The 12,572-nt window shown below is 39.8% G+C and overlaps 2 protein-coding genes across 7 annotated transcripts in view; one reads left to right on the top strand and one right to left on the bottom strand.

Moving 5' to 3' along the window:
* CEP85L (centrosomal protein 85 like) overlaps window positions 1-12,572 on the top strand; it is a 153,014-nt gene that overhangs the window by 78,951 nt on the left and 61,491 nt on the right. For all 3 annotated transcript variants that reach the window (XM_026845652.1, XM_026845654.1, XM_026845651.1), the window contains exon 3: window positions 5,105-5,871. In XM_026845652.1, coding sequence (XP_026701453.1) covers window positions 5,105-5,871 — 767 coding nt within the window. The remainder of the gene's footprint in view (window positions 1-5,104; window positions 5,872-12,572) is intronic.
* The window catches only part of PLN (phospholamban), a 14,293-nt gene continuing 12,873 nt past the window's right edge, over window positions 11,153-12,572 (bottom strand). For 2 of the 4 annotated variants that reach the window (XR_003398059.1, XR_003398058.1), the window contains one exon: window positions 11,159-12,540. The gene's annotated coding sequence lies outside the window, so the exon portion shown is untranslated. Of the gene's footprint in view, window positions 12,541-12,572 lie in introns of all 4 variants that reach the window. The other 2 variants (XR_003398060.1, XR_003398057.1) reach the window with 2 other exon arrangements.

The raw sequence follows: 12,572 nt of genomic DNA, 5'->3' as shown, positions 1-12,572 counted from the left end.
GTTCAGAAACATGACACAAGATAGTAAGAAAGCTGTATGAAATGCTCTTCATTTTCACAGAATCATCAAGGTTGGAAAAGACCTTGAAGATCATCTAGTCCAACCATTAACCTAACACTGACTGTTCCCAACTACACCATATCCCTCAGCACTGTCAACCCGACTGTTAAACACCTCCGGGGATGGAGACTCCACCACCTCCCTGGGCAGCCCATTCCAACCCCTAACAACCCCTTCTGGAAAGAAATGCTTCCTGATATCCAGTCTAAACTTTTCCTGGCACAACTTGAGGCCATTACCTCTTGTCCTATCGCTTGTTACTTGGTTAAAGAGACTCATCCCCAGCTCTCTGCAACCTCCTTTCAGGGAGCTGTAGAGGGCGATGAGGTCTCCCCTCAGCCTCCTCTTCTCCAGACTAAACACCCCCAGTTCCCTCAGCCGCTCCCCGTACGACCTGTGCTCCAGACCCTGCACCACTAGTGACTGGCCACCAACCGGATTTAACTCTGTTCGCCACAGCTCTTTGGGCCCGGCTATCTAGACAGTTTTTTACCCAACAAAACATGTGCCCATCCAAGCTGTGAGCAGCCAGTTTCTCCAGGAGAATGCTATTCCATCTGCTGCTATTATGTGATAGAAATCTTGTAGTGTGTTTTTAAAATGTAATTTTCCTAATTCTCTTGTTTATGTAGTTTGGGAAGTATTGGATCTGGTATTAAAATATTATGTCTTTTAGATAAGTTGTCTTAGGAACTTTGTGGTGGGCACAAAAAAAAAAGTTATTAGGATAATTGAAAGGCAAAATTTGACATATCTTGATGCTGTTCAAAGGAAAACTGGTAGCACCTAGTTGTGTTTGGTTTTGTTGTTTTTTTTTTTTTCCTGTCTCTTTAAGTTTTCATTAATGAGAGCAGTCTTAAGCATTGAAAGACTGTGGAGACATACAGGCTATGTTCAAATAAATACCAGTTTAGTGAAGTGAAAACGTGAATAATGCTGAGGAAGAGCACTTCTGGTTCTCAGCTGGCCATTTGCTTACCCCTGACTATGGGAGAGAAAACCTGCTGCTTGGATAAAGTAGTTTCTGGCAGGATTTGGCCAGACAGCTTATTTCTGTGACTACAGAAGAAGTAATGTCTTTTAAGTTCCATGGTGCTTTCTGGATACTTGGTTATTTTTAATGAAACTTCTGAATTGCATGCTTTTTGTGTTGTGAGAGATGTTTCAGAATGCAGGCTGGCTCTTTCCAGCTGAGCCTGCAGTCAAGACAGACTGAAGCAATATGCTCTAAGAAGAAGTGTGAATTTTCTCGTATGTTTCAGTGAGCATTAATGGGAAGACTAATTAGGGCAACTTGAAGCCAAAATTGCTGTGTTTCACTTGAGACAAATTATCAGAGACTTCCATCAGCTGTAGTTGGATGTACAAGGCATTCCAAGTTTAAATCTGCTCAAACAGTTTAGAATCAGAAGTGAGGAAAAGAAGTTTAGATCTAATTCAGGGCTTAAATTTAGAGTTGAACAAGGAAAAATAAAAATCTACCACGTATGAATAACCCTGTACTCTAATAAAAACAGATGAAGGAGATCACATACTTAAAATTATTGATTTTAGTTCTAGTTTGAAGACTGCATGGAGGTGACAAAGTCAGTATTTCAGACTGAAACTGCTGTATTAAATACTACTTTATTTTTTATGGAATGGTATTGAACTTTACATGCATACAGATAAGATTTCTTCTCTTACCTTTCTCTTGCAGATGTGTCATTTCTACTCACAGAAATCTGCATATCCCAAAACATAGGTCCCCACAGTCAGTTCTTTTTGAATCCTAATATACTCTTAATGTATTTGGATATAAAAAAGCCTGTGCCTGCTTCCTTCACAGGACTTTGTGCTGTGTCAGATTCAGCTTCTGGGTAAGATACAGTACAACAGTTTGTTTGAGTGTTACAAAGGCCTCTGGCTAAGGAGTACAAGAAAGGTGCATTGCTTTCTACTGGGTTTTCTTTCCTATTCTCCTTAGGAGAGTAGGAGGAGAGTAGGAGTCTCTCTCCCTTCTCTTCTGCTGTATGCTCCCTGAAAGCAGGGCTCTAACCCTGTGCTTTACATCTCATAATATATGTGTTTGAGACTCCAGCTCCACCAAGTAATACACCTCTTTCACCTTCTTGTCACTGCTTTGACATCTCAGTCAGAGATGAGCAAGTACCTTTATTTCTATTGCAGAGCAGGGTTGGAAGCTGGCAGCCCCTGTGACACTGAGTAGCAAGATGGACCTGATTTGTAGTGGCTATTGCAAGTGTCTACTGTGCTCTAGACAGGAAAGCAGAACTGAGAGAAGCTGATACTGCATCTGGCATGGGCAGATTGCTTACATGTGGTGGGCATATCACAATTTTGAGAACTTTTGGTGTTGCATATCACTATCTCCACTGCTGCAATACCTGTGGGCGCAAGCACTTTTGATCAGAAAAATGTGATTCCTTCCACTTGAAATGGGTTGCGTGGCCTTCTGTCTCCTTTAAGTTGTTCCACCTCTTGAGCAATATCAAGACAGAGAAAATGGCCAATGAAATAATTTCTGTCTTCAGCATAGAATTTTTAAGGAAGAAGGGCAGAGAGGAGGTAAGGTCTTTCATCCTGCATGTAAATAATGGGGTACCTCACATTGATTAGCAATGTAATCCATCAGGTAACAAGCTGGTAGTATTCTACTCTCCACTTTATCTAATGTGAGCATCCTGTGTGTATTTTATGGCCATCATCAGCACCCTCTGAATAACTTCTAAACTGTTGGTCCATTTCAACCAGCTCTGACAATTCTGGCAAGTCTTGAAGATATCTGTGTTCTTTAACTACTGTGAAAGTAGGTGGCTGGTCAGAGGCAAGAGACAGTGTGGTGTGAGTTTATGCATTGAAATGGGGAGGGTGTGTGGTGGGGCAGTGACTCTGTAGGAGGCAGGAAGGCTTCAGCAAGAATTTCAACCTTCTGAGGAGCCTTGGGTCCTTGAGGAGCGCGAAGACAATTATGTAATAAGCAGTAGCCGTCAAGGAACTGTTTATTATTTAGTGGAGTATGATGTATTTTTCTCATGAAATACATGAGAAAATACGTGGCTGTAGGTATATGTTATTTTGTGTTGTGCTGCAAGTGCAAGGAGTGAGGAAATCTGGTCCTAAACAGGGAGGAGTATTCAAGTAGAGGGTAAGGAAATCTTTATTTGAATACGTAGAAAAAAAAAGTGCTGCCATTTAAAAAAGTTGTTGCACCATTATAAGCTCTCTTTTTCCTTTCTGTGGTATTGTATATTGAGTCAAATATATTCTTTAAAAGTGTGTCCAATTAGTTACATGTTCTGGCTTCCACCAAATCACATTAACCTAGTGTAGCCATCAAACTGGATAAGTTTACTTCTAGAGGTGCCTTTTTTCTTTTTAATCGTCCCACTATGAGCTCTTCTACCATCTGACAAATCCAAAAGATATAAATTCTCTCCAGGTTATGAGAGAAACAAGAAGGGTGTATCTGTCTTGCTCTTGGCAAAAAGGACACCAGAAGAATCTTTTAATTAGAGTAATTTCATTCTGTCTATCTGCCATGAACCTAATGAGCAATATGAGCTTGCTAAGGTGCAAGCATGTGACTTGGTGGGAGCTGATCCTCTAATGAGAGGATTAGGTGTTTATTTCTGGTTGTCCACAGCCTGTGATGTTAAGCACATGTTGCTGGGTGTGAGAGCTCCCATCCAATCCCCAGTAACCTCTCCTTTACCTCTCCTCATATTTGCTCTTCAGTCCCCTCCTGAATATAATTTCACCGATTTCTTTGTTCTTCATCTACACACAGCTTCTGTGTGGTATTGTATTTGGGTCTGTAAACACAAAATCTAAATGGAACATGAAATTTTTCAGAATCTTGTTTTTCAGCAAATAGCCTGGGGAAGCCTTGTGGTTCAACCCCAGCTGGCAGCTAAGCACCACACAGCTGCGCACTTGCTCCTCTCCCCCATCCCACCCCTGGTGGGATGGGGGAGAGAATTGGAAGTGTAAAAGGGAGAAAACCGGTGGGATGACATAAAACCAGTTTAATAATTGAAAAACAAAACCAAAACCCCAATTGTAAGGAAAGTAACAGAGAGAAATAAAACCCAAGACAGACAAGTGATGTAAATGAAACCGATTGCTCACCACTAACTGAGCTATGCCCAGCCAGTCCTTGAGCAGCAGCCTTCCCGCCAACCTTCCCTCTAGTTTTATTGCTGAGCGTGATGCCATATGATATGAAATAACCCCCTGGTCAGTTGGAGTCATCTGTCCCAGCTGTGTCCCTTCCCAACTTCTTGTGCACCCCCAGCCTCCTCACTGGCAGGGTGGTGTGAGAAGCAGAAAAGGTCGTGACTCTGTGTAAGCACTGCTCAGCAATAGCTAAAACATCCCTGAATTATCAACACTGTTTCCAGCATAAATCCAAAACATAGCCCCATACCAGCTACTATGAAGAATATTAGCTCTACCCCAGCCAAAACCAGCACAGGAAGCATAGTTTGAAATCAGTGAGATCCGAAAGGGATGAAATAGCTCTGTCCAAGAGACTATCATTAAACGGACTCGTTTCCAGCACTGCCATTTTACAAAGTGCATTTAGAGAATTGTTTTGCCTTTAAAAAGTGAGAGGAGGGGTAGTGAAAGAGGAACCAGTCCTGGCGCTTCTGAATTGTGATACCACTCTACCATTTGTGATATAGAAGCTGCTTAATATGTTATGTGGGGTGGGGGAGAAATCCAGCCTGCCACCTTAAAGCTGGGGAATCAATGTTGCCTTCTGTTCACAGCCTGAAAATTTTATTTGGAGCTGTTATTGCCGCCTCTTAATACAGTTCCACTCTTGTAATGATGACACCTGAGCAAAATAAATTTGAAGATCTCCCACTTTATTAGTTTCCATTCTCCTCATATTTAATGGTTGAGAAGACCTTATTTCGTCAAGAAAATTGTTTCTATTTTTGAATTTCACCTTGAATTTGATGTTTTGTCTTCTGGGCACTGATGTTAATATGAGTTCTGTATTGTACTTATTTACACGATAAATCTTTCTTCCCAGATCATTCAACTTCAAGTGGTACATCCTCGTTTAAGCCCAGCCGATCACTGGTTTCTATTCCCACTGCCCATGTGATGCCGTCTAATGCCAGTTCTTCACTTTCCAAACACAGGGAAGCTTTCAAGTCTGATGGCTCAAAGTGGAGTACAAGCTTTTTACGGTCAGGAGGAGGCAGAAATCAGGGTGCCCTGGACAATTCTCTTGACATGAAAGATGCAAGACCTGTAAGAAAATGGTCCTCCTTGTCTAAACTCAGCTTACCAAATACCTTCAGCCAAGATGGTAGTAGTCATTCAGTGGACTCCAGGGCTAGTGCAGACAAAGCTGTGTCACCACAACTAAGGACAAATGGGCCAAGTTGTTTGCATGATAGCATGGAGTTGCTCAAAATTGAGGACAAAGAGGTGGGGAAAAAGCGATCTTCTCTGCTGGACTGCAAATACAAATTTGAAACATGCAGCAAAGATGACTTTGTTTCAGATTCCTCAAGTAGGAGACATGCCTTAGACTTGACCTACAGTGCCTTACCTGAAAGCAAACCTACAGCAGCCGGTTCTGAAGCTTTTGGACAGAGATATGCAACTCTGGGACAACAGGCTGTGAGTGGAGCTCCCATACAGCCGGCAGTGAGGACTCAAATGTGGCTTAAAGAACAGTTACGTGCAAATCCCCTGGACTGCAGGACTGCTGAGGAGCCCTACGGTGTAGCTGCATGGCATGTGCAGCATGAAGATTTTAGAACAGGAGGTGAACAGCCTCCTGTGCAGGTAAGGCTAAATCTTGGTGTTTGCTGCCATCATGTGTTACACCTGAGAAATAACATCAGGCAGTTTTTAATAAAATAGGAAAGGGAACAGGTCCTCAACCGGGTGATCATGGTTTTAAACTTTGATTGGGGCTGCTGCTGCTTGTTTCTCAATATTACCTGAGTACCAACAGGGTTTTTTTTTCCTGGCATCTGCGTACAGTTTACTCTGATTCATTGTGCCTGTCTGCATGACACTAGCATCTCATTTTCTGAAGCTGCACACAGTAAGAGCTTCATCAAATACATTTTCAGTAGTTTTAAGAGAGTCTTTGGTCACAGTGTAGTTGGGAAAATGTGAATGTATTTTGGTCTGAATGGGTTTACAAAGAGGCTGCATTTATGCATTCAACAAAATAAGAATGACTCCTGTGTACTGCAGAGATGAATATTCAGTATCACTATGCCTAGCACTTAAAAGCTGAATTCAGTGTAATATTACTGCTTATTTTTTAACCAATTAGAATCGGCTAATAGTAGTCAACAAATCTGGTTTATTTGAATAAAATAATACATGTTTTTAATGTGTCCTACTTGAAGTATTTTCATATAGAAAATATCAAGCAAATGGTTTTGAGACAGATAACCCTTTCTAACATGACAATTCACAGTCTGTTTCCAGCTCTTCCCCTAATGGGAAAAGAGCTTGTGGAGGAAGGCAGTATTTAAAATCTAAATGTTCAGGTTTACCTACGTAGGTAACCTTGGCTTGACAAAAAAATCTCAGGCAGACTACAATATGTAAATTTTCCTGAAAGGCATTTTAAGGGTAGGCTGGGATATTATCTGATCAGAGATAATCTAGCTGTATGTGCAAATTACCTGTCTTCTCTAGCCTGAAGATATATTAAGCAATTTACAAGGAGTTGTGCTCAAATTTTGTTGTTTCTTCCATTGTGTACTGAAGGAAAGATTGACAAGCTTAGAGGTTCTTAAGATCCAATTTTGCTTTTGATGGTGATCTGAACTTTTTTTTTCCCCCCAAATTAAAAAAATTGAAGCTAATTAATAGGCCAAACTAATAGTAATCCTTGAGGGTCTCTCTAAAAACCTGACATTTTCAGGCAGCAACCCTTTACATTACCCTTACTACTGCAGAAACCCTCATATTTCTCTAAGCTTTCTGAAGATTTCAATGTTGAGAAATAACCCAGGTAGAGAGCAAAGGCTGATGGGGTACTCTTGGAACCAAAGTGACAGAAACTGGCTCACTCCTGCTGCTGGGTTGGTGGCATTGCCAACCGGGGTCTTGGCAGTGGGCAGCTACCGGTGGTATCAAGGAGCACATGAGGGCTTTAGGAAGTGACAGCAGGGTATGGTGGAGGAGCTTTGTCCATCCATTCATTCAGGACTTTCCAAACACATGGAGACATGTGAAATGTAGCTGACTGCAGCTGTCAGCAGTGTTCTCTGTGATGTTTGCATGCAGATTACTGTGCCTGGTGGTTCTCCTTTTGGTTTTAAATACATCTTCAGAGTAAGCTTTATTTACTACTTCTTTTATGTACCTTTCACAACACTTTTAGGATGAGTGTTTTAGAAAATCTTATGTTTAGGTCAAAATAACTCCCAGCTTTTGTTTTTCATCTCTCAAGTGCTTTCTCACTCTGATTTTGCTTAAATACAAGCCCTGTCTGTATTACTACGGTATTCAGAAAACAGAAATGGTTCATGCAGGCGTGATCCTGAGCTGTGTTTTGAGGACAGAGCCAACAGGGGGAGCAGAAGCATTATTTATCTTTTTGGCTGAATTCATAAAATGGGGCTGCACCTTTTCAGGTTTTTGAGATTGTAAGATTATAGGACGAAGTTTTACCTAAAACTGTTTTTGTCTTGTTCCTGTTCTTTTTATATCTGTATCAGTATTGATGTATATGTCACATGATCCATCTAGCCCCTGGCTTAGGAAGCAATGATCCTATCGGCTGTCAGGTCAGTCCTAGAAAAAAGGAGAAGTCCTTGAAGCTGTGGCCTTTGCTCTGCTTACCCTGATTGCCTGCTTGATTGCAAGAGGGTAGGAGACAGGGAGTCTGACAGTAATTAAGGGCACAAGGGGTGTGGAGGAGGTTCCTGGTGGCCTTAGCAAGCAATTTCATTGGTATGATTTGGAGTTGTGTTTATGGGCCTTGAATTGCTATCTATTACATTTCTTCAAGTAAGAAGATGTGGTTGTGAAATAGGACCCAGACAAAAGGAAAGTTAAAGTGTGTGGAAGAGCCATGAGCCATTGGGCTTTTACAGGCCCTCCCTGCCTGCCCTGGCCTTCTGCCCTGAGGTTACAGCTTAAGGAGGAGGGATGCCAGAAGAGCTGAAGAAAGTAGAATGATTCTTCCTGTCATGACACCTGTTTTTTAAAGAAACCTCAGCTTCATTGAGCTATGGATTTTTTTCAAAGATCACCATATGCCCACCTGGGAACTGATATGCTATTATTTCTGAGAAACCAAGAAGTCTACGATCCTAAGTGGAAATAACACCTAGGAATGAGAGAGATAGCAGAAAACATAAGATTTTCCTAGAGGAGGCTGATGCTTTATAAAAGGGGAAAAAGCTGCAGCTCTATAGAAACTTTTTATTTTCCTCTTAGTGGGGATTTTTTTTTTGCAGTTTTGCTTTTAATAAGTGTGCTGATAGAAAAGCTGTGGTTTTTACAGGACTGAAACAAATTACAGTTTATCATCATTTTACTTCAAAACTATCATTGTCATGAACAGAAAACAAAATGAACTTTGCTTTTAACTAATGATCCAGACCAGTTTTGTGCATCGTTAAGGCAGTCTGGTAGAAGGAGAGTCTATAGAGGGCAGCTATCACTGATAAAGTAAGAAAAGACTGCAGCAGTTTTCTGAGTTGAGTTTGAGGACTGATAGTTCAGGAACAGCTGTTGGACTTAATAGTGCAGTCTACAAATAAAATTTTATGCCCTCACAGACTAATATAGACAGTTTACCCTGAATTAGAGTTTATTTTTATAAAATGAGACAAGCTTTGAATTTATGTTTACTGTGAAGAATAATGCATTATACCCCTTAAAAGCTATTCCAAGGTGAATTACTCTCAAAATTAAGATTCTCTGTTTCCTAGTAGTCTTGACTGAACTCAGCATCTACCTGTTGGGTTTTTGTTACATTTTGTTTCCCACATTAAAAAGCATATAAATGGCTTTTCCATTCCAATTGTAAACTCTGATTTTTAAAATAAAATATTTACTGTGCTTTATAAGGGAGGCTCAGAGTGCTGGATAGAACATCTGCAGCTACTTTGAGATTCTCTTTCAGGACATAGTCAGGTTTGCAACTGTAGAAAAGGTTCTGCAGAATGCCTCTTCAGAGAAGGTGCATCATTTAGCTGTGGGTGTGATGTTTGTCCGTTTCAGAAATAAATCTCCAAGGAGGATCTGATCTGTGGTTATTGTGTAACACCATGGAGTTGTATGTGAAAGCTCTGCTCTAGCTGATGTGTGCTATTTAATGTATGCTTTTTGAAGATAAATGTTGTCATACACATTTCCAAGGAACAGATTTTAACAGTGCTTCAATGAAAGTAATTTCCATGCAGAATTTATATTTATTTTCAATGTACAGCTGATCTTTCAGCAGATATGACCATTGTATTACCTATTTTTTTTAAACCCTTAAGTACAGAAGTATGTGATTAGGTCTGTGTTAAGGGAAAAAATGCTTATAATACATGACAGTGGTTCCCATTTACTGAACTAAGAGGCCATACAAATCTGGATAAAAAGGCTGTATGTTTTCATGTAAAAGCATTTCTTAAAGGCTGATCCTATTATCTGTCTTATTATCTGAATGCATCTAGAATACAGCAGAGATAATAGATGGAAATTGCTTAAGTGCAGGTTTTTTCCTATAATGTATCATGTTTACTGTTTTATCTTAAGAGGAAAACACTGCCTTGTTCATACCCTGTGTATAAAAGTTACTGGGAATTAAATTTTAATGTGGTGAGAAATTTAGAGATACTGCAACAATGTTAATTTCAAAACAGAGAAGGAAGAAAGTAAACTTCATGGATACCTAAAAAGTTGTAAAACTTTAACTGAAAGAAAAAGTTACATTATTCAAATAATATTCTTGCCACAGAAAACTTTATTCTTAAATGTCAACTCAAAACTAGTTTTCCTTATGATCCTGGCAAATCAGAAAACTAAACATGATTAATATCAACATTTTTTCCTGTGTCATGTTTTGATGAAACCATACTTTTCATCAAGATAAAACTTTCTAGCATGAAGAATTATCACCTTTAGCAGAGTGAATACCTTCACTGTGAGCCCAAATTAAACTTTTTTGTTCTGTTGCTGTGAAGTTGGTAGTCCATCAGCTGGGATTCCTTTGGTGCATATGTGGGCTCAGTCTGGAGTAGGTGCTAGCAGACGATGGGAAACCAAACTTGGACCATGCTTGACTGGAAAAAGAGACTTGGCATTGGTTAACTAATAACTTTGCCAAATTTATATGTCATCTCAGGAAAATTAATGTTTCAGTTTCAGGAGCCTATTACAACATTTGTTGAAGGTTTTGTAGTTTTCATTGCTGGCTGAGTGGAGGCTGCTGGGGTTGTTTCTTGGGGTTGTTTCTATATGCTAATGGCAGAGTTTCTTATAGGCTTCCTTTGTATGTAATTTTGGATCTTGAAATATGTGATCGTTGGTGGCAGTAGATTCATCTTTCTCCTTTTAATAATAAGGAATATATGGTTATAAAATCATTGTCAGAGCTAACTCATTTATCTAACTTTAGCTATTAAACTGTCCTAGTGGTTTTCCTAAGATAGGTAACTTTTGAAACTTTTGAATATACAGAAGACCATACAGACAGTCTATAAGCTCTGGCTGAAGGCCTTGGACAGTCCCGAGCAGTGTATCAGTGAATAGCCATTTTGTTGCGAGAACCATTTTTTGTAATCTTGATTCGTGGGCTTCATAGCTTTTTCTGTGGTTTTGGTATGCTTCAAGCCATCTGTGTCAAGCATCAGCAGAAATCCTCCTAAATAATACATAACTGTGTAACTGTTAAAACATATATCCCTTGTATATAAATTTACAGATTTATTTTTTTTAAAGCAGAATTTTCCAAGATTATCGAAGTGATAAAGTGCTTACAGTGATGTAGCTGTGCAAAGTTTTCTGCTTTAAATGCAAAGAGACAGGAATTGACATTACTGTATTAACATAAGAAAGATCTAGATAGATACGTAGCTTATAGAAGCAATTTTAAATATTTGTAGAGCTACCTTCTGGGCAAATAATTCCAGCAGAAGCCAGCTTTTTTCTTGGTCACTGCCCTTCCCAGGGACCTGTTGGGAAAGTACATCATCCTGTAAAGGGCTGTAGAAGAAGGTCCTGCAAGAAGCTTATGTTGCATGCTTAAAGTGAGGACAAGCTATGGACTGGATGATTGCACTGGCAGGTACAAGTGGTGTGGTTGAGGGCTCCCACGCTGTACACTTGACCTGTGCATAAGTGGTAAATCCGGCTTGCTGAGGCTGTAGCATACTCCTTGCAGTTGTGCAGATGTACCTACTGCTCCTGTATGTGTTGGTGTTAAGGGCTTTCTAGGAGGAGTTATGATAACCCTTGTTAATGGTTGTTTGTTTTTCTAGTTGCTTTGACAGCTTCTTTTGATACTACTGGATGACACTAATGGCTTATGGCTTTTAAGGTGTTGCTGTGAACTGTAGGTGGTCAAAAAAGGTATAACTAATAATTAGGTTTTCAGATTTAAACTTAACATACCCTCATCTGAGCTGCTGCCAGATGCTTTTCATGGATATCCTTGTTTCTGTCTACAGCATCTGTGCTTTTGCTCTCCACAGGTAATTAGATGCGCGCTGTCAACGCAATGTAGGTGTTTTGTTCTGCCTTCCTGCTGTATCCATATCATTTCCCATGCAGTACATGTTCTGTGGAAATCCCATTTAAAAAATTTTGTTTCTCTTGTCCCCTTTTGCAGAAATGATGTTTCTTGAAGGCTGCAGGTCTTTTTTAGGTCTTTAAATACTGTAGCAGTGAGTAAACTACAGTAACTGCTGATGCATACTTCAGTTTCTCCATGTACTCAGCAAGGCTCTAGCTGCTTTCTTTACTCAATGGCAGGTAGATAATTGTGCACAACTTTTAGGATTGCTTATTGATAAAATCAGTATGTGAACACTTCCTCAGCTATGTCAGTCTCTGCAGTCTTTGCATATTTATATTCAAATAGTTTGGAGTGTCTACATTCTCATGGTAAAACCCTCAAAACAAGTTGGAGATGGAAGCAGAGCCTCACACAGGTTCACATCAGCTTCACAAGGATAAATGCGAGCACCAGAACCAGGACAATAAGCAGAAAATTGAGTAGCAGGTTGAGACCTCTGTTGTTAGCAAGATCCATAATGTGCATCAGTCTGCCAGCTTGTGCTTGCAGCAGACTCTTGATTGTAGCTTTAGGTTGCTTCTTCAGTAGTAAGCAGTGTAGATTCACATGAATTTCATTGTGTCCTCAGCTGTTTACCTGAATTTAGTTTCTGCCACTTAAGAAAAAAATGCTTGTTTACAATAACTAGATTTTTTTTTTTTTTCCAAAAAATGAATCTGGATCCTTCTACAAGCCTTTTTCCCAAATACCTTAAAAAAAAAAAAAAAAAAAAAAAAAAAAA

The sequence above is a fragment of the Athene cunicularia genome (genome assembly GCF_003259725.1).
Source record: "Athene cunicularia isolate RWA chromosome 3 unlocalized genomic scaffold, athCun1 chr3_part1, whole genome shotgun sequence".
In the NCBI taxonomy this organism is placed as follows: domain Eukaryota; kingdom Metazoa; phylum Chordata; class Aves; order Strigiformes; family Strigidae; genus Athene; species Athene cunicularia.
Note: the sequence above shows the minus strand (reverse complement) of the source record. Positions and strands in the feature narration are given on the sequence as shown.